General features: G+C 58.6%; 2 protein-coding genes across 6 annotated transcripts; both read left to right on the top strand.

Annotated features, from left to right (window-relative positions):
• The first annotated feature begins 1,365 nt into the window (after positions 1-1,365).
• On the top strand, positions 1,366-19,209 carry HAUS7 (HAUS augmin like complex subunit 7). 5 transcript variants are annotated; one of them, XM_057538057.1, is made up of 10 exons: positions 1,366-1,524; positions 2,481-2,596; positions 6,412-6,479; positions 8,787-8,848; positions 11,975-12,066; positions 12,485-12,643; positions 12,758-12,854; positions 13,301-13,525; positions 14,510-14,624; positions 19,052-19,200. In XM_057538057.1, the coding sequence occupies exons 1-10, from the start codon at positions 1,414-1,416 to the stop codon at positions 19,120-19,122; spliced, it is 1,116 nt and encodes a 371-aa protein (XP_057394040.1). In that variant the 5' UTR covers positions 1,366-1,413; the 3' UTR covers positions 19,123-19,200. The 5 variants fall into 5 exon arrangements, with proteins under 5 accessions (XP_057394040.1, XP_057394043.1, XP_057394045.1 ...); XM_057538062.1 differs by lacking the exon at positions 1,366-1,524 and adding an exon at positions 1,559-1,815; XM_057538061.1 differs by lacking the exon at positions 1,366-1,524 and adding an exon at positions 1,858-2,334.
• Positions 19,210-20,440: 1,231 nt separating this feature from the next.
• On the top strand, positions 20,441-22,851 carry TREX2 (three prime repair exonuclease 2). The gene is given in 5 exon segments (XM_057538063.1): positions 20,441-20,938; positions 21,515-21,958; positions 21,960-22,081; positions 22,084-22,639; positions 22,789-22,851. Coding segments are annotated over 3 exon segments (648 nt in total). The 5' UTR covers positions 20,441-20,938; positions 21,515-21,572; the 3' UTR covers positions 22,224-22,639; positions 22,789-22,851.
• Positions 22,852-25,035: the final 2,184 nt, after the last annotated feature.

Below are 25,035 nucleotides of genomic sequence, written 5' to 3'. Positions count from 1 at the left end.
GGGAAAAAAAAGATTTAAAAAAACAACCCAAAGACCCCTACAGCCTTCAGCTGCCAGAAGGGCCCAAGTCAGCAGCCACGTCGGAGCAGGAAGGGATCTTTAGGCGCTTTGCAAGTCTCTGGGTCCCTGGGTCCCTGGGCCGGGGCGTCCCTGCAGCTCAAGTTCAGAGGCTTTGTGTCCTCAGAATAGCTTGCAATTCCAAACCATTCAGTAGGGAATCAGGCCCTGCCCTGCAAGGCCAGGCTGGGGTCCCTTCCTGTTAGCCCAGACGCCTGCCCATCCCCTCCTCCCAGAACAGGGCTAAGTCCTCTCCTGTCACTCAGAGGACTGCAGTTGCCTCCTGCCAGGTCCCTAGGTCTCCTCACCTCTAGACCTGCCCCTGATCCCACCCTCCAGGAGATGGCAGGGTGGGGCACAGAGCAGGGACAGACTCTGGAGAGGATCAAGGAGGGCTGGCCGCAGCTGCCTGCTGCTGGTTCCCCACTCCTTGGGCACCGGCCACCCTCCAGCTCCTTCCTACGTCATCTGATCGGCAGGTCCGGGGGATGGGGGCATTCACTGAGCTGGGGGTTTTGGAGGTGTGAGGGAGGACAGGCTGACAAATGTCATTTCGGACTCATTGAGTTTGAGGGGCATGAGAGGTGCAAAGACATTTGTAAGTGGACAGGGCAGGAAGGAGGCACAGAACCTTCCAGAAGGTCAAAGACAGACTGGAGGAAGGGTAGGTGGAAGGAGCAGGGCCCAGCATAATAATAGTGAACATGTACATAGTGTTTTTTACATGCCAGGTATTGTTCTAGGTATTTTATAGGAATTATTACCTCATTCTATCCTCATAGCAACCCAAGGAGGTAAGTGGTTTCATTATCCACATTAGGTGAGGGTAAGGAGGCACAGAGAGGTTAGGTAACCCGCCCAAAGTCACACAGCTGGGGCCGAATTCGAACCCATGAAACCTCCCTCTAACTACAGTTGTGAGTGTGGGAAACCGGGGACAGAGCCCCGCGCTGGGAGATGGGACGCTCAAGTCCCAGTTCTGTCCGGTCACCCAGGCCCCCCTTCGTCCTCCCGCGGAGAAACCGACTAGGGTAGGAGCGCCCTCTCCTGGAAGGCGCTCTCCCGGCCGCATCCTCCGCCCCGGGCGCGGGCGGGAGGATCGCGGACGAGCGGGCTACTGAGCGCCAGCCCCGGCTCCGCCCCCTTCCTTGAGGTCAGCCTCCTGGGCGGAGCCGCGGCCCAGGGGAAAGGCGCATTGGGGGAGGGGTGGGCCGCGTCTCCGGGCCACTCCCGGGCCACTCCCGGGCCCCGGCGCAGGCGGGTGGGCGGGAGGAGCACCGGCTGGCACTTGATTGGCAGCTGGGCCGGCCAGTCAGCCCGGGGCGTGGGGGCGGGGCGCGGCTCCGAGCGCGAAACATGGCCTGGCTGGGTGCTTGCGGCGGCGGCGGCGGCGGCGGCGGCGGCTACGACGAGGAGGGCGACGATAGCGTGTTCAAGGCGGCGGTGGAGGTCTTCGCGAAGCTGAAGGTGCTGCGGGGCCGAGGAGCCGCCCCGGGGCGGCTGGGGCCGGGCGGCGGGGCGGGCAGGGCCTGCTGCGGAAGTCGGCGGCGCCGGGCGCGCCGCCCCAGTCGCCGCTGCAGGCTGCGCCCTGTGTCCTGCTGCGCGGGAAGGCTTGTGGGGCGTCCGTCTCGGCTGCTTGGGCGGCCCCAGGCCTTCATTCTCGCTGTCTCCACGGCCCATGCCTGGTACTTCAGGCAGGCGCCGTGCGCGTACCGCACCTGAACTTCTGTCGCTGCAAGGCCCGGCCGGGCGCGCGGAGTGAGTGCAGGGGCGGGCGGCGGGGGTCGGGGGCCACAGGCCCGGGACTCGAGGAGCTCGCGGGGTCCGGGGGAGACAGATGGGCGGGGTCCATGCCTCCCCCTCCGAGTCAGCGGCCAATCCCCGTGACAGCGGTGGTGAGGAGGCCCGCCCCGCGAGGTCAGGCAGCGGTCCCGGGACCGCTACCCGCGCTCCCCTCCCCTCTCCCACCCCGTCCCGGCTCTCCCCTTATCCCCTCTCCTCTCCTCCCCGCCCCGCGACACCTCCCTCCTGTCCGCGATCGACCCCGTCGACCCTTTCCCGACCCTTTCCCTTTGCTCCCACAGCCTGGAGCCGGGATCAGAATCTCTCCGAAGCCCCTAGTTGCTACCAAGTCAAACTACCGCTTGCGCTCCGAGGGGGGCGTCCGTAAAGGAGGCGGAGTGGCGGGTGGCCGGAGCCGCGGATGAGGGGGACTGAACTCTGGGCGCGATCGACAGCGCTGCCAGTGTGCCGGGCGCGCCCGGCGAGGGGCGTGGGGTGTGTGTGACCCGCCTGGTGGGTGCTGGGCGGCCGGGAACGTGCGGGAACGGAGGTGCGCTGAGAGCGTGATTGCAGATGTGCGTTTCAGCCCTTCGCTGATGTTGGCTTTCTAAAGCTTCCTGGCTTTCCCTTTCCTTGCTTAGGACCTCAGCTGCCCCTTCCTCCAGGGTCTTTATATCACAGAACCAAAGACCATTCAGGAACTGCTGTGTAGCCCCTCGAAGTACCGCCTGGAAATCCTGGAGTGGATGTGTGCACGGTAACAGCCTGGTTTCTTCCTCCCCCACCCCTGGGGTACACGGGCACCACTCAACCCACCGGGCGGAAGGTGGGGTTTGTTCTTTATCTGAGGAGCTGCCCTCCATCCCCGGTCACTGTGAGAGCCTCTGCTTAGATAAGAAGTGAAGCCGTGCTCAGATCTGGGGAGAAAGTGCCCTGGGCAGTGCTTCAGCTCGTCTGTTTGCCGCCTCACAGAAGCTGAGCTTGGCTTCTGAGCGTTTTTTCTTGCTGTAACTACAAGTTTCAGAGCTGGCAGGGACCTGGGAAATGATGTACTTCAGTCCTTTCATTTTCAGACTGGGAAGCTGAGGGTCAGGCTGGAGTCGAGAACTGTCTCAGGTCTTGCCACCGAGGAGTGGCAGGCAGGGCCAAGACCCCATTTCCCAGTCCTTTGGGTCAAGGTGCAGCTGGGTGTGTGTGCCTGGCACCGTGCAAGGGAAGCAAAGCCTGCCCAGGTGTCTGCATGTCACACATACTCCTATACAGCCTTCAAAGACCCAGCTCACACATCCTGTCTCCTTTTAAGAAGTCTCCAGTTCCCAGGGCAAAACGTATTCCTCCTTCCTCTGGACACCCACAGCCTTTTGAGCGCACCCCTGCCAGAGCCCTCAGCCTGTTGGTTGGGTCTTGGCCTGCTGTCCTGTCTGGCTCTGCAGAGCACTGGGAGCTGCTGGAGGGCAGGCACCAGGTGGGACCCCCACCCCGGCCATCAGCCCCAGGTCGCAGTGCAGCGTTGCACATACTTGAGACATGCTCCGGGCTGTGGGGTGACAAGCAGGCGCACAGACACATGCTTACCGGGCTGCCACTCCCGGTGCCTCAGACACGGATGGGTGTCCTCAAGGAGCTGGGACTTCAGTGGCCACAGAGGCTCAGGCACCGATCCCAGTGTTGGGCGCACCTCTGCGGTCTTGAGTGCTGTGGATGTTGGCAGGGAGGAGGTGGCATTTGATCTGGGAGGGAACGAGTCATGGCGGGCACTCGTTTCCACAGGAGCGGGGAGTCAAGGTGTGGGAGGGAGAGCCGGGCAGCAGTGGCCTGAATGGCAGCCCAGGGCAGCTCATGTGGAGCCTTCCAAGCCACGTGAAGGCCTTTGAACTTTACGCTCTGGGCAGGACGGGTACAGGACCAGGGGAGTGACATACTGAAACTGGCATTTTTGGCAGGGTGACTTGGGAGTCCTGTGGTGGATGGATTTGGAGGGGAGAGGCTGGAGGCAGGGAGACCAATACGGAGGCTGCTGCAACAGCCCTGGGAAAAGATGGCAGGAGCCTGGCTTGGAATGGCAATGGCTCTCATGACAGGCACTGTTGGCCCTGGAGGTACCAGCGTCTGGTCCAGGAACCTGGGAGGAGAGATAGTAGTGGGGATGGCCTGGGCTAGTTCGGGGATCTTGAACACGCTCCCAGGAGGAGGGAGGCCAGACTCAGGTCTTAGAGAGGCTCTCATGGGAGGGAGCCCAGAGTTGCCTGGCCCACGTGGAAGCTGGGGACTGGGTCCCTCTGCTGGCCAGAGGGGGCATGGGTGAGAGCCTCTGGCTGCAGTCCTCAAATGCTTTTAGTGCTTTTTTAAATACAAGAAACAGAATCCTTTTAAGAAGCAACCAGGGAATGTCCAGTTGCTTTTTATGATCCCAAGCTGGCAAAGGTGCCGTAGGCCTTTCGATGGCCAGAGGATTGCACAGAGTCCAGTTTCTCCCAATTTCCTGCTGGCTTCTTTGCACGTGACTTGACCACTTCAGCCTCCTTTAGGGCCACCTATTCACCCCTGTCTGGGTGGAACCTGGAAACTGCACGCAGCATTGGCTGGGGGGCTGGGCGTGGTGGCCCTTGGGGTCCTCTATGCCCAGCTGGCCCTCAGCACGGGCGGGGCAGAGCTGTGGGGCTCCTAGATTGCTGAGTTTAAGGCGCGTGGGTTTCCTTGGCTCCCGAAGAGCTGTACTTGAGTTCAGGGCCTTGAGCACCGTTAGTTTCTGCCCTGCTCCCTGCTGCTTCAGGAAAATCAACTTTAATGAAAGCCCTTTCTGAGTGAGGTCGCTTAGGCTTTCGGGGATTTATTCTTTAGCGTGTTGAAGTGGTTTGCTGAGGTCCAGCCTGATGGATCACTGAGTGCTCTCTGCTCTCTGGTGCTTTGTGAGTGGGAATGTTGCCTGGCAACCAGGCCCAGGGCCAGCCTCCCAGCTTTTCACACGGCGGGGGCTCCTCCTCCCGCCCCTTCTGGCCCAGCCCTCTTTGGCAGAACGGGTGGCTGCCCCGCCCGCTCTTCCCTGCAGTCCTGCAAGGGAAGGGGGGCTGGTGCCTCAGGTCGGGTCAGGGAGGCTCCACTAGCTCCCAGGGCCCCAGCATAGTTGGCGCAGGTGTGACCTGGGATGCAGGCGTTTGGAGGCATGGCCCCAGGGAAGCAACAGTGAGCCTTTTCCACCGAACCGAACACTGACCCTGCCCTCTCCCACCATGATGAGTGAGTCAGCAGGTCCCTGGGGCTGAGGCTTGGTCCCCCACACTGCCATAGCAGGGCGGGGTCCTGGCCCCAGTCATCCTGGGGCTCCCTGGCAAGCAGCTGCAGCGACGCTCCCATGGCCTCGGTGCTGTGCCAGGCCTGGAGCTTGGGGCTGGGACGCGTTGCTCAGACTGTGCCCCTCTCGTTGAAGAGACCCAGTGAGAGACCTGTGCTGTGTGTCGCTTGTGATGCCTGCCGGTATATTGCACCCCTTACTGCCTTTGGATGTGGTCTGTGTCTGGAAATGGTTCTGCCCATCAGCTTGGCATCTTAAGGCAAGACGCTTACAGGTGACCACCATCCCGTTTATCTGTGTGGTATCATCAAGGCTGGGGCTCCACCAAGCCAAGGGGGACAGCTGGGATTGCTGTGACCCCAGAGCCCATGCTAGGAGCCCTCGAATGGCTCAAAGCTGTGACCTGGGGTAGCACCATCTCCTGTTGACTATGTTAGTTTAAAAACATTCCCTCTGTTGAAAGAGCTAAGCACGGGCATTTACTAATGGCAGATTGTTCTGTGACAAGGGGCTGTGGTCATCCATTCGTTAATGCCCACTGGCCACCATTTCAGTGCTGGCTGCCATGTTAGGGCCTAGAAATAACAGAACAGAAAGTCAGCTCCTGGCCTCGGTGAGCCTGAAGTCTGGGAGGTGAGAGCGCAGTGGAAAGACAGCTCCCAGGCCCTGCAGTGACGGAGGGATGCCAAGCTGGCTGCAGGCATGTCCAGCCCGCCCCTGGCTTCCCTGGGGCGGTGATGTCAGCCGTGGCGTGGGCTTCACGGGATGAGCTGGAGCCAGCTCGTGTGCTTGGCTTGGGCGGGAAGAAAGCGCTGCAGGCGGAGAAGGGCAGACACACACGTAGAGGTGCGAGAGGGGGCCCAAGCCAGGCCTGCAAGGACGCCAGAGCAGGGAGGGCCTTTTCAGACGTCCTCCAAACAGACCTGCGCCATGATTTTAAGAAAAGCCAGCCCCTGGGTTCCTCCTGATAGAGAGCTTAGCGCTCTGAGGAATTCAGTGTTCTCTCTTGGGCAGTCATTTCATCTCTTTTATTGTGAGAATTTTAATTTCAGTATTCAAATTCACATTTCTGAGGTAAACTTTCAGAAATATTTTGGTTTTTTGTTTCCCTGATAATTTATGGAGTTGAAGTCACATAAGGTTATCCATTTGAAGGTGAGTGTTCCAGTGGCATTTAGCGCCTAGGCACAAAGCTTCGCTTTTGAGAGCATGTGTAAGGGGGGGTGTGAGGGGCCCCTGCAGCCCACTCGGGCCTGACTGGTCTTGCTCTTTCCCTGCAGGGTCTGTCCTTCCTGGCAAGACAGGTTCAGCTCACCTAAGGGGGCCTCAGCCGAGGTGAAGATCCAAGGTGGGTCTCCGCTGGGGGAGTCTGGTGCTGAACGGTGGATTCGGGGCCATTCTCACCGACGCCACCGGGGGTCCGTCCACGTTGCGCCGGTGTGTGTGCGTGCACGCCACACGAGGCACTCCTGGGGGCACGCTGGGCAGCTCTCTGTGGGTCTGTGGGCCTTATCTTGGAACTGCTTCTTTTTGATCCTTTTTTGGCAGAAACTGTCCTTAACCCGGCAATGAACGTTAGGTAAAGGGGAGCGTACTGCAGTCCTCAAGATGGTGGCTGGCTCTTCGCCCACACAGCAGTGTTTCCAAAGGTCCATCCTTCCACGGGCCTGTATTCCCGCCCCCCCCAACCCCAGGGTGGGTGAGCTGAACCCCAGATTCCTGATCCGTGCCGCTGCTGGCACTGCCAAGTTAGTTATCTGGGGACAGTTGTCCCCGAGGCTGAAATGGGCCAGAAGAACAGGGGTTGTGTCCTGGAGCCTGCGGGGCTGGCCTGGGGGCCGGCCTGGGCTGCACAGAGGCGCTGCCCTTCCCCCTAGCGCTGTCATGTCCGGCACTTTCCTCCTGATGGGACCGTGTTGAGGCCGGGCGAGCCTGGTCATCAGGCCACACCTGAATCCTCTAACACACATGCGCGCACAGGTGCCAACCCTGGCCCTTGCTGCTCCCGGCCTCAGTTTCCTCTTCTGTAAAGCGTGGGTGCTCAGCCTTGCCGCCCCATGGGAGTGCGCTGAGTGCAGAGCGCTTGTGAAAGAGTGTAATTGGGAGAAACCGGGACAGGTAGGGGGTTAGAAGTCACAGCTTCACGTGGCAGGTATTTATGGAGCACCCACTATGCGCCCGGCACTGTTGTAGGTGCTGGCGCTGCAGCAGTGAATCAGTCGTGCTGCTGTCACGGAGCTCGCTTGCTAGCTGGGAGAGACAGGCGACGCGCAGAAGGCGGCAGACTTCTCAGTGTATCAGATGGTGAGAAGCGCCGTAAGCAAGCCAGGTGAAGGCAAGGTGGTACTCGGGTGGGTTGGGAGAGGGGTGGAGCTGTTGACACAAGATGGCTGGGGAAGGCCTCTGTTTAAAAAAACAGAGCTGTGCAGGAAGGGAGGAAGTGAGCCAGGCAGGTATCAGGAAGATTAGTGTTCAGGGCAAGAGAACAGCGAGCGCAAGGGGCCTGAGGTAGGCTTGTGTGTGGCTGGCAGCTTGGAGGAACAGCCAGCAGGCCGGGGTGGCTGACGTAGAGTGTAGAGTGAGGGCAAGGGGTGGGATGAGGTCAGAGGGGCCACGGGGCCAGATCAGGCCAGGCCTTGTGGGCCGCAGAAGGATGTTGGCCTTTATTCTGAGGAGGGCTGCAGCCTGCCTTTGGGTTTAACAGGGCACGGGTCCGGCCACGCTGAGACTCGGATGTGGGCTAAGTGAGAGGGGGGCCAGGGGGTCCGCAAGGATTTGGGGTGAAGGGATGTGGCCTGAGCCCGTGCGCTTGGGGGTATAACTGGCATTTGTACCGTGTCTCCAGGATGACTGATGCTTTCACATAGATGCTCTGCTTGCTTCTAGCGCCAAACCTTCCAAAGCAGATGCGTGTTCTGCCACTGAGGCATATGAGGGCGGGAGCTGTGAGGGGTAAGGGCATTGCTGCAGGGCTGGGGGGAGGGGGTATAGAGCTAGCATTGGCCCCAGGCTTTCTGGCTCCAGGTCCTGGCCTTTCTTTGTATACCAGATGGTTACTCAGAAAATGCCCAGGGCTCCCTGGGAGACGTGGCCGAGCATTCCTTGCACCACGCAGGGACTCAGTTTCCCAATCTGTGAAATGAAAGAGTTGCCACCTCCTAGGGCTGCCAGCAAAATGAAGGGACATGATGGTATGAAAGGTGTGTAGGAGATTGACAAATGTGAGACGGTTCCTTTTGCTTTGGCTTGGCGAGGTCTCTGAAACGGTGGCACACAGCATGTTTGGAAGGTTCCCTGGCCTCTGTGGGCTCCTCAGGCAGCTGGCTGGCTTCTGCTAGAAGCAAGAGTTCCCTATATGGAAGAGCATTGAATGCGACCTCTTATTTCAGGTGAGGAAACTGGCCCCCTGAGAAGGGCAGTGACTGGGTATAGGTCACACAGCAAGAGGCACTCCTGGCACCTGCGGTGTCCGCCACCTGTGTCCTCGTTTTACCTGGGTCTTCCAGGCCCAGCCCGGCCTCACGGGTGCTGGGCCTGCTGACGCTAGAGCAGGAGCACCCTTACCAGGGAAGCACTCGGCACCCTGCATGGGTGTGTGGTGTCCTTGCCTGTTTGGGTGGGTGTCTGCGGTAACTGGATCCTTGTGTTCCAACAGAGATGGTGAAACTGGGCCATGAGCTGATGTTGTGTGGGCTGGATGACCACGAGCTCCTGAAGGTAAGAGAAGGCCTCTGTCCCCATGGGCCGGGGGCCTCGGTGACACTGAGGTGGGCATGGGAGGGCTTTCTTCCCTCAGGCCCAGGAGCTAGCACCCACAGTCCCCGCTTCTTAGCCCCCTGGGGCAGGAACCCATAGGATTCCTTTGGGTAGACCCCAGCCATCCCTAGGGCCGAGAGGGCTGGGTGGCTGAGGAGGCCGAGAAGGATCTTTGGCTTCTGATGACCAAAGGGACAGAGAGCACATCCTGTCCTTGGTGGATGACTTCATACACACCGACGCCATGGTAAGTACTTTACATGCCAGTAATTGTCACACCCACACTTGGCAGGAGGTACTTGTCTTAGCCCCATCTCATGGGGAAGGTGACAGACAAGTCTCTCAAGGTTACCCAGTGACAGAGCCTGGCCTCAAACCCAGGCTTCTGGCTCCTGAGCCCATGCACTTTCCCCCATGTGCTGGCCCACCCGTGGGTTTCCATGCAGAGGCAGGCCTAATCCACCCCCATATCAGTCAAAGAAACCCTGCCACCTACCCTTAAAACTTAAAAAGAATATTTGAAATAATTATTTTCACATTTTGGCTATTACAAACAACGCTGTGACTGTTCTTTATACGTTTTTGACAGAAGACATGTTTTCAGTTCTCTTGGGTATATAGCTAGGAGCGGAATTGTTTAACTTTTTGAATTTTTCGAATATGTTTAACTTTTTGAGGAACCGCCAAACTGTTTTCCAAAGTGGCTGCGCCACTTTACATCCTCACCAGCAATGTACGAGGGTTCCAGTTTCTCCACATCCTCACCAACACTTGTCATTGTAGCACTTGTTATTATCTTTTTGATACCAGCCATCCTGGTGGGTGTGAAGGGCTATCTCATTGCGGTTTTGATTTGCAGTTCCCTGATGACTAATGATGTTGAACATCTTTTCATGTGCTTATTAGCCATTTATATATCTTTTTTGGAGAAAAGTCTCTATTCACTTCTTTTGCCCACTTTTTAATTGGGTTATTTGTCTTTTTATTATTGAGTTGTAAGAATTCTTTATATATCCTGGATATAAGTCACATCAAATATTTGATTTACAAATATTTTCTCCCATTCTGTGGATTGTCTTTTCACTTTCTCGATGTGTCCTTTGGAGCACAAAAGTTTTCAGCGTTGTTGAAATCCAATTTATCTATTTTTCTTTTGTTGCGTGTGCTTTTGGTTTCGTATATAAGAATCTATTGCCAAATCTAGTCATTAAGATTGACACCTGTGTTTTCTTCTAAGAGTTTTATAGTTTTAGCTCTTATATTTAGGTCTTTGACCCATTCTGAGTTAGACTTATGTGTGGTGTAAGGTATGTATCCAACTTCATTCTTTTGCATGTGGCTGTCCAGTTTTCCCAGCACCATTGAAAAGACCTTGGTGACATCCTTGTGAAAAATCAATTAACGTAGAAGTGAGGGTTTATTTCTGGATTCTCCATTCTATTCCATTGATTTATATGTCAGTACCACACTGCCTTGATTACTGTACCTTTGTAGTAAATTGTGACATGTGAATCCTCCAACTTTGCTCTTTTTTAAGGTTGTTTTGGCTATTAGGGGTCCCTTGAATTTGCATATGAACTTTAGAATCAGCTTGTCAATTTGTGCAAAAAATCCAATTGGGATTTTGATGAAGATTGTGTTGAATCTGTAGATCACTTTGGCAAGTATTGCCATCAACCATATTAAGTCTTTCTATCCTTGAGCATGGGCTGTCTTTCCACGTATTTAGGTTTTCTTTAATTTTTCTTAGAGATGTTTTGTAGCTTTCAGTGTCCAGGCTGTGAGGGGCACTTACCCTTTCCTGGGCTTGGGGGGGTATCCTGGAGCCGGGTCTGCTGAGGAGGGGACGGCACGCAACCCTGGCCGCTGGTCAAGGCTTTGTGAGATCCTGAGTGGCACTTGGTTTCATGTTTCGGCCCAGGCTTTCTGCTGTCTAGACAGTGTCCCACCTCCCACCTCTTATTCCCAGGCTGCCCCTCAGGTGTATCATTCAGGCTCAGTGTTGTTTGGGCAGGTTGGGAGAATGAGTCAACAAGAGGTAGTGATGAGCAGCCAGTGGCAGGCCGAGGGCAAGGAGATGGAGATGCCAGAAGCTTCCAGAGGCACTGGTCCTGTCAACATGGCTACACAGCCGAGAGCCAGGCTTGCCGGGGGTGCCAGGCAGCCTCAGCCATGAGACTCGTGAACAGGGAACTGAGCTGCAAACATGATAGCAGAATGTGGCCCTGTCCCCAGATCTGCTCCCCACACAGCGCTGCCCGGCCTGAGATGCCACTAGGAGCCTCTCAGCCCTCTCCCTCTCAGCCCACTTTATTTATTTATTTATTTATTTTAAACATCTTTATTGGAGTTTAATTGCTTTACAGTGGTGTGTTAGTTTCTGCTTTATAACAAAGTGAATCAGGTATATGTATACATACATCCCCACATCTCCTCCCTCTTGCGTCTCCCTCCCACCCTCCCTATCCCACCCCTCTAGGTGGTCACAAAGCACCAAACTCTCAGCCCACTTTAAATGCAGGTGCTTCTTGGAGGGCTTTATACTGAGTCACCAGTGGCGCTGGGTGAGCGCATCACTCTGGTGCGTTCCTCAGAATAGCGGTGTGTCAGGGCAGGCCAGTGAGGAGCTCGAGCGGAGAGCCAGGCCCAGCTTGCCTCCCAGCATCCTTGCTTGCGCAGGGCTCTTGGGAGCAGGCTGGGCCTCTCAGGTTGTATTTACATCATGGGGATCATCCGCGAGCCTCCTCCCCTTTCTGGAAGGAGGAAGGAGTTGAGCTCCTGGCCAGACAGCTCCCTGCTGGGAGACCCAGCCGCCTTTGGGGTAGGGGCTGAGTCAGCTGCCGCTTGGGAAGCCTGGCTGTAAGGCCTGGCTGCTTGCCGCCCCTTGGGGACGAGTCCTTGTTCCCCGCAAGGAGTGGATTCGGCACAGGCCACAGCCACGGCCTGTCTTGCTGTGCCAGGGGCCCCAAGCCAGTCCACGACGCTGCTGGGTAGGGGGCAGGTTGCTAGTGGCCCGGCGGGGCCAGCTGCGGGCTGGGGGCACGTGGCATGCCTGGCTAGTGAGTGCATGTGGCCTTCCCTGCCCAGGGCCGGGCCTGTGCCCAGAAGCAGCTGCGCTTCATGGACCAGCTGCTGGACGTGGTCCGGAGCCTGACTGTCGGAGGCTCCAGCTGCCTCAGGTAAAGGCTCGGGACGGGCCCTCCCTGGAACGGCCGGTGGGCGCCCTTGGTCCTCCATCTGGAGCTGGCGGGGCTAGGGGCCCAGCCCCGGGCACATCTCCGGCTGGGGCTCCGCTCCCCGCTCCCGTAGAGGCGGCTGCTCCCTGGCCCGGGAGCTGTGGGCCGCAAGCCTAGGCAGGAAGCCCCACCCCACGCCGGGGTGCCGCCCGAGGTGCCAGGCTGTCGGCATGAAGGTGTGGTGCAGGCCTCGGAGAACACGGGCTGCCCCCGGCGGAGGGCGGGCACCCGCGGTGTCTCCGCACGTGGGTGGGCTCTCGGAGACCGGAGGAGATGCCTTCTCCTGGCCTATGCGCCCGGTCTCGTCTGGCCCCTTGGGTCTCTGGCCGGTGATGGCGCGGCCGTGGGGCTGCCTTTGCAGCGTGAAGGAGCACTTCGAGGACACCAGGGAGAAGAATGAGGTGCTGCTGGGGGAGTTCTTCTTGAGCCCCCGCCTGCGGACGCTCCTGAGCCCCGAGCGTGACGCGTGGCCCCTGGGCGTGCAGCCACCTCTCGACAAGCAGAGCAACGCCTGGCAGAGGTACACGCCCTGCTCCGTCTGTTACCTGGGACAGAGCCTTCTGTGCGTGGCCCACAGGTGCCCCAGTGCCCGTGATGGCACAGGGCAGAAGTGTGCCCCCTTCTCTCCCTGCAGGGCCAGCCCCTCCATCGAGTCAGAGGAGGACACGGTGGCAGAGCTGGCCAGGCAGCTGCAGGAGAGCGCCTCGAAGCTGCAGTCGCTCAGGGTGGAGGTGAGGCGCCGGCCGTAGGGGCGGCAGGGGCCCCGCTACGTGTCCTAAGGCGAGGCACGTCGCCCACCCCAGCCTCAGACACCCCGTCTTTACGATGAGTGTGTCGGGAGGCCTGAGCGAGCTGGTGGGTGCCCACCAGCTTCTAGAACGTAATGGGTGCTCAGGCTCCGTGAGGGCAGGAGTGGGGAGGCTTTTTGAGGAGTGGACAGGACCGTCCTCGGGTGGGCTTTCGGCATGTGACCCTCCCCGCAGCCCTGGGCCCAGCCTCATTACTGAGGTCGCGAGGGGGACGTTGAGGCCCATGCAGGCCTCTGGTCTTCTGTCTGCCTCCCAGTCTGCGGAAGCATGGAGTGGGTGGCAGACCCCGCCCACAAAGGGAGTTAGGGACCTGGTGCCCCGTGACAGGCAGGGCAGCCTCAAGGGACCCTCCGCCTCTGGCTTTGCAGTACTTCGCGCAGCACAAGCAAGGAGCCGCTGTGGGCGGGGCCGACGCCAGCACCCTAGACCAGAAGCTGCGCCTGGTCATCTCCGACTTCCGGCAGCTCATCGTGGCTTTCCTGCAAGTCTATGACGATGAGCTGGGAGAGTGCTGCCAGCGCCCAGGCCCCAACCCCCGCCCGTGCGGCCCCATCGTCCAGGCCGTGTACCAGACTCTGACCTCATGCAGCCAAGTAAGCGTCACCCTCACCCCTCCCTCTCCCTCCCAGGTGCCGCTCTAGCCCCTAGTGAGGGACCTCAGGGCTTGGACAGGCTTGGACTCCCTGCAAGTGGGTGGCACGCTGAGCTCTGGGCTCCGGGCCCCCAGGCCTCAGTCTGCGGCTTTGGGCGGGTTGGGGCAGGCACTTCTTGCAGTGCCATGGAGGGGATGAGGGCTGATGGAGATGTCCCCCTGTGGGTCCCCCTGCACTTCAGGAGGGTGCCAACTGAGCCAAGACCCTGGGTGCAGAAGAGGCTTGTGCACGGCCTGCACTGGGTCCCAGCTGAACGTGGGAGGCCCTCGCCCCGCCTCCAGCTTCTGTCCCTGTACTGGCCTCGCTCTGTCTTCACGAAACTCCCAAATGTATCACAGCCTGTTCGTTCTTGTGTGGCCAAGAACTATGCCAGACAGATAGACAGATGTTTGCCTGTCTGTGCCCTTGACCCGGTTCAGACAGATGAGAAAAAGTGGCCTCACGCTGCTGCGCTGACTACATCAGTATTGACTCAGGTCCCCAGAGGCTGGCCTGGAATGCTAGGTTTGGTTATGATTGTGAGTACAGTTGCCATGCGTGGAACTCTGGCATTGGCTCAGGGCTTCCATGATGCTGGCCTTGGTTTTTTAACAAAAAAGCTCCTAGACTTCCAAACCTCTGACCAGCTTGTCCTTTGCGATTCTACCAACAGGCTGAGTTAGGGCACAGTCCTCTCCCATCAGAAATGCCCTTTTACCTTGGGACAGTGTTCTTCCCACCGTGACCCTGGCTTTGCGTGGCCTCAGTGTGGGATGGGGTCCATGATAGCGTGGCGTCCCCGCCGGGCCAGGGGGGAGGGAGTTAGGCTGGGGAGCTCTGATGGGTGACGTTCGGCATCAACCTGGGTGGGAAGCAGGACACGCCTTCTGTGGGTCAGACCACCAGCATTCAAGCCCACAAGTCCCCTCCCTCCCTCCCTCCCAGCTGTTGAAAGCGGTCGTGGAGGTCACTGACACCTCGGTGAAAGCCGTGCAGATGGCGAAGCAGCAGCAGGGCAAGCAGATCTGTTGGGGCAGCAACAATTCTGTGATGAGTCTAGGTATGTGGTCACCACCTCTCTGTGGCTGTGGCCACCCGTTTGGTGGTCAGGGGCAGGGCCTTCGTGGTACACCTCGGCTTAGCGCCTGCCGCCTTCTGTGCTTGACCCGCATCTGGGGACTGGCCCCTTACTTTTTTTCTTCTTTTTCCAATGCTTAAGGTTTTCCTTTCCTTGAAAACGCTTCTGACAGATTATAAAATAAAAACATTAATTGTAGGAAATTGGGATAATGTAAAGACGTGCAGAGGTAAACTAAAAACATTGCATAATGTGGTGGTCCAGAGATGGTCGGTGTTAATATTTTGGTCTATTTCCCTCTATTCCGTTTCCTCTCATCATTTTTTATTTCTTTGTGTAAGGTGAGTAGAATTACAACATGTGTACACTATTATATTCTTTCCCTTGGATCTCATTTTAAGCGTTTCCCCATGTTCTCGAAGTCACATTTTTAATCATCAAACACTTCCTTTCAGGCATTTGCTATAATTTACTTAACATTTTCTACTACTGACCCTGTAGGTCATTTTCAGTTTTATACACATGATGCTGTCGCAGGATTTACAATAGTTACAAATGGAAACAATCCAAGGTTTTACCCTTGGGTAATGCTTGGGTAAATAGTGGCATATGTATATGGTGGGACAGTATTTGTTGTTTCAAAACTTGGTTACAGTGACATGAGCAAATGTGTATCGTGTAATGTTAAAAGGAAAATGCAGGTTAAAAATGAAATATACAGTATGATTTCACTTATCTAAAGGGAAAAAAATGTAGAAGAATCCCTTGTAGGAGTTCAGCTAGAACATGGATGTTGGTTTGCTCTGTGTTGGAATCAGGTGTTTTAGTTCATTTACTCTTTCTTCGTCCTGCTCTGCAGCCTTCACATATTCCCCAGTGAACATGTATCACGCAGAGGATTTCTCCCTTAATTGTCAATGTTTAAAAAAGGTCGCAGTGAACATGTTTCGACATTTGTGCTTCCGTCCTGAGGCGGGGTTCCCGCCGTCGTGTCGGTGAGGCCAGGCTTCTCACTGTTGTGAAGCCAGCGGTCTCCATCTGACTGATCCTCGTCAGCGCTGGCTTTGAACCTTCCAACCTTTCTGCTGTTGGAAAGGGGCAAAGTTGTATCTGAATTTAATTTTAAACTTTTTTTCTGAGTAAGTCTATTTTTCTTATGTAAAAAAACACTCAGAAAAGGTTTTTGTTGTTGTTGTTCTTTTGTGATAAGAAAAATAGCCTTTTCTCTCTCTGAGTCTTAGAGAGGGAAAAGTGAAAAGTTGGATATTTCCCCTTCAATCCAGTTTCAATGACTTTAAAGCCAGTACTTGTGTAACCACAACCCCGGCTAAGAAACGGAACACGCCTCGCACGCTAGAGACTCGCACCGCCTCTGCCTGCCCGCAGCGAAGTGCTGTCCTCGCCCGCGGAGAATCCTCTCCCTGTGCTTCCACCGCCCACATGGGGGTCTGTGATCTGCTGACATCCGTCGGCACGTAGCTGAGGCCCTTGCACAGTCCCCTCTCTCTTCCACTCTCCCACCTCTCTTGCCCTTTGGCTTCTGGCAGTCTGATGATAGTGTGTCTTGGTGAGGGTCGCTTTGCGTTTCTCTCATTTGGAGTTTTTTGAGCTCCTTGGGTATGTAGCTTCATGTTTCTCGTCCACACTCAGCCACGTGGCCGGAGACTCTTCCTTCCTCCGCACTTCCTGTTGCTCCCACCCTCTTAGAGGCCAAGCAGAGGCGCCGGCTCAGGGCCTTCTCAGGTCTCTCCTGGGTGCCCGCGCCACCCCGGGCTTGCGCGTGGCCTTCTAGAATCCCAGGACCGTCAGAGCTCTGCAGAGCCCTCGTGGGCATCTCATTTCCCATCCTCTCCTTCTGCGCCTTCTGGTTGGTCTACTGTTTGCCCCAACTCTCATCCACCGCCTGAGGCAGCAGCGACTCCAGCATTTGCCTGTCAGTCACCCCCACCCAATGCACCCCCAAGGACTGGCTTCAGGCCACATAGCCCCGAGCCCTCCCTTGGGGAGCTGTCTGCGTGAACTCGCTGGGCTTCTCGCCGCTCTTGGCCTCGCACACACACTCGCCACTTGTATCCCTGGGCACCCAGGAGTGCCTCTCCTTTCTGACTGAACTGCAGCAGAAGCCTCCATTTAAACATCCATCCTAACGTTTATCCTCGTCGCCGCTGTTGCTGTGACTCTCACCCTGTGCTTGCAGCCCATGCCCTCATTAGTATATGAATGACCACGAGTGCTCTCCACTGCGTGCCACCTGCCCGGTGCTCACAGGACAGCGGCAGCCTTCGCCTTTCCCGTCTAAGCTGTGTGAACCCCTCCGCTTCCCCTCTGTGTTGTGCCTGCAGAGAAGTGTCTGCTTGCCCTGGATTCCAGAGAGTCTTGAGGGCAAGCGCCTCACCAAAGGGGGGAGCGCCCTTTTCCCGTCCAGCCCTCCAGCCCAGCTGTGGTCAGTGTCGCTTCCTCATTTTGTTTGAGACTCGTTCTTGGGCTATAGACACAGCAGAGAAATGATCCCTGGCAACTCCACACCAGGGGCCAGTTGGAAGGGCCTTGGCGTTTCCCTTGTGTCTACCTGAGAGAGTAAGGGCCTTGGTCTCTGCGACCTCGGGCCCGCCACTGTGGGAGGTCCGTGTGTCTGTGCTACTTCACCTCCTGGTATAAGAAGCTAGGCCACTGATCTGGGTGCCAGTAGCCAGGCTATGTTGGTCGCACGTCCCCACGCCTGAAGTGAGGGGCTTGAGTGAGGGGACCGGGTGCGCCTGCAGGGCTGGCGCCCAGAGCCGTGGCCTCGAGTGTGTGGGCAGGGCCTTGGCGATGTGGGTGGGCAGCTGGTCCCATCGTCATTCATCAGTCACCGGCTCGACTGGGCGGACCCAAAGCCCCTTCTGCCTCCCAGGCCATCAAAATATCAATGCATTTTGAAAACAAACAGGTTTCTGGAAGCAGGAAAGTCCATGGAGGCAATTCGCTGGATGCGGTGGGGGGAAAAAGCTGCAACCAAGAGGACAGCCCGAAGGAGCAGTGCGGGGGCCAGGCTGCCTGGTGGAACCACCATAGTCCCAGGGCTGTGTGGCCGGCAGTCCCAGGGAGGGGACAGTGGCAGGTGGGCTGGAAGCAGAGGGCGTAAGCAGAGCAGGTCTGTACAGATTGGTGCTTCCAGGGAGGCTAGCCTGCTCTTCTGTGAGGAAAATGATTGACATGAATGGCAAGCTCGGGCTCCTGACACGGCTGGTGGCCAGGTGAAACCCACCTCTTTCTGGCCTCTGAGGGTCCATGGCGTGAGGGCTGGTCCCTGCCTGCTCCTGCTGCCCAGGCCTCCTCTCCCCAGCCTGGACCAACACCACAGAAGAGAGAAGAAAGGCCTGGAAAAGTAGGCCTAATGGGTCATTCAGATAAGAGAACTTTCCAACCAAGTTGAATTAACATAGTATCTTGTCCAAACATACCTAGGAAACTAGGAAGAACCAACAAGGGGAAACGCAAGCAGACAGTCTTAGGAGTTAAGAATGGTTGTCAGAGTGTTCAGGAAAACCATGCAAAGAGTAGAAAACGGATGAGGCAACAAATCTTGCGAATAGAGAGAAAAGGGGCAGATAAAACGAGGACAAAGAAAAGCAGCACAGAGGCCTGATGCAGAGGAAGGAAGGGAGGAGGGGGACGGAGGTCGCAGAGCTGAGGGCTGAGTACAGAGAAGATGGACCCCGAAGACGCATCCCCAGGCCTAGTCTCCTGCAATCTGGAGTAGCAGGGACGCAGCAGCAGGGCCCAGGCTTCCAGAGACAACACGACCCAGCCAAGCCCTGAGCCAAGAGAAGGCAAGGCAGCAACGAGGGCCTGGAACAAAGGAGAGACGTGTGAGCTGAGGACGCGCCCAGGGTCAGGGGAGCCCCAGGAGCAGAGCGGGGCTGGGGCATCTAGAGGTTGGGAAAACCTGAGGATTTAGTAAAGGCAAATGACACCCCCAAATCCTATCTGCGGAAAGGTGTGATCGTCCCCAGAGGGAGTGTCGATGGTGAGTAGGGAGGGTGGCTGAGGCCCACCGTGTGATTCCTGACTTCAGAGTCACCCTTGGGGTGGGCGCGACCAAATGCCAGTTGCCGACGTTGCCGTGTGGGAGGGCAGAGGTCGGGTGGGCACCGGTTGCTGGGCTGCCTAAAAGCCACACAGCATCAAAATCAGAACAGCCTCTCGCTCCTGGGCTCTGGGGAGAGGGGTGGGCAGGGACGTGGCCAAGCGAGTGGACCCCGGCCGGCACTCGGCCTGGCGCCCACGGGGGCTTCCAGCCGTGCTCACCAGCCCCTGGCCCCCTTCACAGCTCCTGGCGGGGGGGGGGGGCTGGGGCCTGAGGAAGGCCAGTGGAGAGACGGGCTGGGAAGCGCTGGATTGACTTTGCTGTTTTCTTTTCTCTGCAGCCATCAGAATGGAAGGGGTAACCTGGAAATACAAGGTCTTCAGCAACGGCCTGCCCAATGGCCTGCAGTAGCCCCCATGTTCCCGGGGCTGCCCTCCGCATGCTCCGTGCCTTCAGCGACTTGGGGGGGGGGTGACGAGGGGCCGGGGGTGGGGCGGGGCCGTGTGAGCTGGGGGCAAAAGAAAGCTCAGGTTCTAACAAGTTGCCTCCAGCCTACTTTTTTTTTTTTGTAACATCTTTCTTGAAGTATAATTGCTTTACAATGGTGTGTTAGTTTCTGTTGCATCACAAAGTGAATCCTGCCCTCGTCTGTGCGGCCTGGGCTGCTTAGTTGTCTGCCCCATCCTGCCTGTCCCACGAGCCGCCGCCACTGCCTGTTAAGCTCGGCGATGCCTCGTCACCGCCTCTGGCTGAATGCCGCCTGAGCTCCCCGCCCGGCCCCCGCCCTGCTCCGCTGCCTGCCCTGGGGCCGGCCTTGCGGATGCCCGGTGAGGTCTCCTTGCTGCCCCACGTCCTGGCCGCTGGCACCCACTGCGTCTGCGTCGCGGCCAGTGGAGCGGGTGCTGCCTCCTTCCTCCCCAGGTCACCCGGCACTGGCCTGGGGGATTTCTGCCGGTGGCCTGGCTGGCTGGCCAGGAAGCTGTTCTCTGTATCTCCGTGAGCGGGGCGCCCTTCACAGCCACCTCCCTCCCTTCCGGCGCGGGAGCGGGCACAGCTCGTGGGGCCCCGCCTCCCTCAGCCCGGCGTCAGGCGGAGGGGTGGGGCCTCCCTCAGCGCTTGGTCGGCCGCCTCGCTTGTGCCCACGCTCTCCTGCCGCTGCATCCGCACCTTCGTTTCCCCAAGGCCCCTGTGGCTGCTGCAGACAAGGAGGCTCCAGGGCCTGGGCGCCGCGCCCCCTCCCGCCTGGGCTGCCGGAGCCCCCGGGCCTGGTCCCCAGCCTGCCTGGGGCATCCCCCAGATGGCTGCCGCGGGAGGTGGGAGGGCGGGCAGGCCCCCGGGCGCCACAGTCCAGGTTCACTGACAGCTCTACAGACCAGGGGCCTCTGGAGGACCTGCGGCAGGAGACTGGGCCTGTGAGTGCCCACGGCCAAGTGCTGGCATGTCCTGCCCCGGGAGGAGGTCCTGGGGATGATGTCACCCGCTTCCTGGATCACGGAGGGCCTTCCCATTCCCCTCCTGCGCTGACTGTGCCCTTCACCCTTGACTGAGCCATTCGGGCTGGGAAGGCCCCGAGCCTGGGACCTGAGGGGCTGGGGATGTGGGTGCCTCCGGGCCGCCCCCGCCCCCGCGCTCACAGGGCTCGGTGGAGGGCTGCTCCGCCTGCCTTTTTCCCTTGCTCCTTCCCTGGCAGCCTCCGCTAAAGGCTCCTGAGAAGTTCTGGGTCGTTATATCCCATTGCTGGTGGAGGGCGAGCCCGCACCAAGGCCTGCCCTTACAGCCCACTTCAGCTTCACGAGGGGCGGCCGGCTCCCCGGTGGCCGGGGGAGCTGTGCCTTGGAGATGCCCCTGAGGGAGATGCCCCAGCCTGGGGCTGGGTGTTGAACCTAAGTCAGACTGGGAGGCAGGGCTGGGCGGAGGGCTCGGGCTTCCTCCTCGCGCCTGTAACAACACGTTCCTTCGGCCTGGCTGCGCTGCTCGCTTGTCGTTGGGAGCCCGCCTGCGGCCCAGGAGCCGGATTTCCGATCTGTAAACGCGGGGCGTGTGTCCCAGGGGCTGTGGGCGAGCGAGGGGGCCGCGAGCCGGCTGCACAGGTCCTGCAGCCTCAGGCCTCCTGGTTGCCCAACAGGCGGCTGGGGGTGAGCCGTGGCCACAGATTAAAGGCCGCTCGGAGCAGCCTGCGTGGAGACAGGTGCCCAACAGCCCAGAAGCCGAGCAGCGCCCCCTCCCGGTAAGCCAGCATGGCAGCTGCCGGCGGCCCGGAGACAGGCGGGGGGCCGGGTTGGGGCCAGCACCCGCGTGCCAGGGCACAGGCCAAGCCAGGGAGGCTGGGGATCCCCGTGAGGGCTTTCTCAGGTGCCCACTTGTGCGCGTCCGGGCAGCCGACCCCAGGGGTGCGTACCTGGGGTGCTGTGCCTGCGGCTCCCGGCCACTGTGTGTCAGTGACCATACCGTCTTGGGCTGCACCTCCCCAAGTCCCCAGTGACATGGACCTGGCATACTCTTCCTGTCCGTATACTGGAGGCAAGAGGCAGAGACCTCCGGGCTGGGGTCTGGGCACATCAGGCCTTCCTTATGCTGTTTACTAGGTGGTAGTAGTGGGGATGGTCGGGGAGGGACTGAAGGACACAATGGATGGGGTGACAAGCCCCCTAGGACGCCTCATCCTGGACAGAAGTAGCAGGTCCTGGTCTCTGGGTCCCAGCTTGGGAAGTGGCAGGAAGTGAACCCAGAAGGGTTGGAACCTTGGCCATGGGCACAGCTGTGGGTGGCCAACTCCAGGCAACCCCATCTCTTTGGCCCTCAGGTTTTGTGCCTCTTGTTTGGGCAGCTGTAGGCTTCACTGTCCCTGTGAAAGCATCACCATGTCCAAGGGACCCCGGGCTGAGACCTTCGTCCTCTTGGACCTGGAAGCCACTGGGCTCCCCAGTGTGGACCCCGAGATCGCCGAGATTTCCCTGTTTGCCGTCCACCGCTCCTCGCTGGAGAACCCCGAGCGCGATGAGTCTGACGCCCCGGTGCTGCCCCAGGTCCCGGACAAGCTCACGCTCTGCACGAGCCCGGAGCGCCCCTTCACTGCCAAGGCCAGCGAGATCACCGGCCCGAGTGAGGGCCTGGCCAGGTGCCAGAAGGCCGGCTTTGACGGTGCTGTGGTGCAGACGCCGCAGGCCTTCCTGAGCCACCAGGAGGGCCCCTTGTGCCTCGTGACCCACAACGGCTTCGATTATGACTTCCCCCTGCCGTGCACGGAGCTGCCTGGATACGCTGCCGGCGCCGCGGGGCCTGGACCGTGCCCACAGCCATGGCACCCGGGCCCAGGGCGGCAAGGGTTACAGCCTGGGCAGCCTCTTCCGCCGCTACTTCCAGGCGGAGCCGAGGGCCACGTGCATACCCGGCTCATGGTCTTCCTGCACCGCGCCGCCGAGCTGCTCGCCTGGGCTGACGAGCATGCCCTTAGCTGGGCCCGTGTCGAGCCCATGTACGTGCCGCCCGACGGCTCGAGTCTCAAGGCCTGAGCCAGGGGCTCGGTAACGCTGCTGCCCAGGGTGACGAGGCCCACTCCCTGCAGCAGGGCAGTGCCAGCCTCCACCGTTCGGCCGGGCCGTGTGGCCTGGAGCTGGACCCGGGCCAGTGCCTTGCTGCCCCTCCTGGCAGGCCTGTGCACCTGCCAGGCTTTCCCCTGGCCCTGGCCTAACCTGCCCCGCAGCCCTAGAGCCTTCTCCCGGCCCTCCCCCGGCCCGTGCTCCGGTGGAGGTTGCTGCCGCTGGCGCCCACCCTCCACCCCGTCTTTCAATAAACATTGACAACTGCTTACCGGCTGGCTGTCGCTTGCTCTCCTCCCTACACCCTGCCCGGAGTGGGCCAAGAGGGAGCCAGGCCAGGGGCACGAGCAGAGCACCCCGGGGCTGCCCCCTGGTGGTCTATCTCTGCGGTGAGCCTGGTCGGGGAGCTGTCGGTGCTCACAGCCTGGTCCAAGGGGCCGACAGGCTGGGGCTGTGGACCTCAAGCCACGGGCCTCTGCCCTGGCTGGTCTCCTACTGTGCCATCGATGATCACCCCTTCCCTGCCTTGTCACCCCAGAGACCTAGGAAATCAGCAAGCAGGACCTAAGGCACATCAGTGTGGCCCGAATCGGTGTCGAGGAGACAGAGGGAAGAGGGAGCTGCAGCCCCGGCCTCCGGGGGCAAAGCCCCACTCCTTCCTTTCCTGGAGCCCCCGTCCCGGCTCTGCGAGTGGCAGCAGGGTGAAATGATACGGTAGGTCCGGGGGGAGGGCGGACGTGCTGGGGAAGGGCCTGAAATGCACACGTCAAGCATGAGGGCTGGGTACCACGGGGGCTCCAGGCTGCCCCGCACTGCAGGTGACCCAGAGCGCGTAGGAGAGGTGGCTGGCTGGCGCATTGAGGGCGACAGCTTGGAAGGAGCCCGTTCTGGGCCCCGGGTCCCTCGTGGCACAGCCTGAGGAGGGCCGCGAGGCTGCTCTGTGCGAGGTCAGCTTCTTGGCAGCCGCCTCGGCTGGGGAGCCGGCTAACCTGCCTCTGGGGCCCCACCTGTGTCACCAAAGGACGGGGCAAGGCAGGGGTGGGCTGTCCAGGACACAGAGAGCAGGTGAGAAGGGGCGGGGGGTGGGAGGGGCGGCCATGCCCAGGAGTGACTCACACGAGCAAAGCCTTGAGCTTTGAGCCAGCCGGGCTGTCCGGGAACACTAAGTGGGTCAGAGTGACTAGAGCCACTGCAGTGTGCAAGGTGGCAGACTGGTGTGGCCAGGACACAGGCTGGCAGGGGTGGGGCGGGTGCGCCATAAGGGAAAGATCCACGGGGAACAGTTTGGGAGTGTGGTTTGTGCACTGCCCCCTGCCCCAGGAGAGCACCCACCCGGGAGAGGGCCAGGGCGGGGCCTTGGTCCAGGAGCCCATGGCAGGTGGAGCCGTGAGAGAGGGGCGCCGTGAGGATGCAGGCGGCCAGGGCCCCTCAGATCCCCTGGTGCCCCGGCAGGGCCGGCTTCCTTTATCTGACTGGGCAGGCTCCCGGCCACCGACTCAATGACCGGTTGAGGCCAAGAGGGCCCCTCCAGGCCCGAATGGGTGGGTCGAAGGCCTGATCTGTGGCCACTGCTGCTGTGGTCTCGGGTTTTGTGCCTTCTCACCTTTTGAGGGCCCAGGTGCTACTCCCTCACCAGTCCCCGCTCTCCTGGCCTCATGGCGGCCTGGTCTCAGGTGCCCTCCCCAAGCCCGTGCTCGGACTGGCCAGGCCAAGCCGTGTGCCTTCTGTGCCGAGGAGACAGGCTGGGACCTGCCCCCCTGCTGTCTGAAAGCTGTGACGTGCTGATACATGGTGACAAGTAAATGTAAGCCTATTTATGTGTGTGTGTGTGCATGCGCATGCGTGTGTGGGATGTATTTATCTGTCTGTCTCTCTGTGTCTGTCTCTATACACATGCGCACAGATACATCCAGATACATCCAGACATATGTAAGTTTATTATAAACTGTACTGACATAAAGGATGCAAGCACACAATTTACAAATAAAATCTACAATTTATATAAAATATACAATAAAATATACGATACACTGTTTCTAAATTCCATATGGCCAGTTGATTCTCACCAAAATCCCTTCAGTTGACTTGACAAACTGTTGTATCTGTACCTGACCCACGGTTGCAACTGATGGCTGAGTGCGGTTGCCACATAAACATTGGTTGGTATTTTCACTGATCTCACTAAGACAAAACTGAAACAACAAAGGTGTGTGTCGGAACCTCGCATGTTCGTTGGTGACATGAGCAAAATCTCTGCCGAACTGGATAGTAGTTTTTGATATTGGAAGTTTTTCCTTTTTTCTTTTCTTTCTTTCTTTCTTTTTTTTTTTTTTTTTGCTATTCACAATGTAATTACTACAGACTCAAGTCTACACAATCAACTGAACAATAACAGATGAAGCCCTGGTTTGTAGGCTGTGCTGATTCCTGTGGGGTAAATACTCCCACCAGGCCACGTTCAGGCTACTCATGTGACGTCATGGGACGTGTGGTTGAGAAGAGATTCTGGGTGGTGCGCTGTGACATGGGTACGAGGGGGGAAATAAGACATGATGAATTTTGAGTATCTCCTTGGTTTTTTAATACAATTTAAATGAAAGGTTATACAATTTAATTTTTAATAATGGCAGTGTTTAACAATCAACTCTCAAAATTCCCCAACTTTTAACATCTATTGGAATGGCTAAAATACAAATGACTGACCATACTGAGTGCTGGCGAGGATGGGGAAGAACCGGAAGTCTCAGGCACTGCTGGTGGGGATGGGAGACGGGACAGACCCTTA

Source organism: Balaenoptera acutorostrata, chromosome X (assembly GCF_949987535.1).
Source record: "Balaenoptera acutorostrata chromosome X, mBalAcu1.1, whole genome shotgun sequence".
NCBI classification, from domain to species: domain Eukaryota; kingdom Metazoa; phylum Chordata; class Mammalia; order Artiodactyla; family Balaenopteridae; genus Balaenoptera; species Balaenoptera acutorostrata.
This window is presented reverse-complemented; position numbering and strand designations above follow the sequence as displayed.

Coding starts and splice junctions, on each gene's coding strand:
- HAUS7 (XM_057538057.1), top strand. CDS start 1,414: ATGGCCTGGCTGGGTGCTTGCGGCGGCGGCGGCGGCGGCGGCGGCGGC. Junction 12,067..12,484: donor GGAGGCTCCAGCTGCCTCAG/GTAAAGGCTCGG, acceptor CTGCCTTTGCAG/CGTGAAGGAGCACTTCGAGG. Junction 14,625..19,051: donor CAATTCTGTGATGAGTCTAG/GTATGTGGTCAC, acceptor TTTTCTCTGCAG/CCATCAGAATGGAAGGGGTA.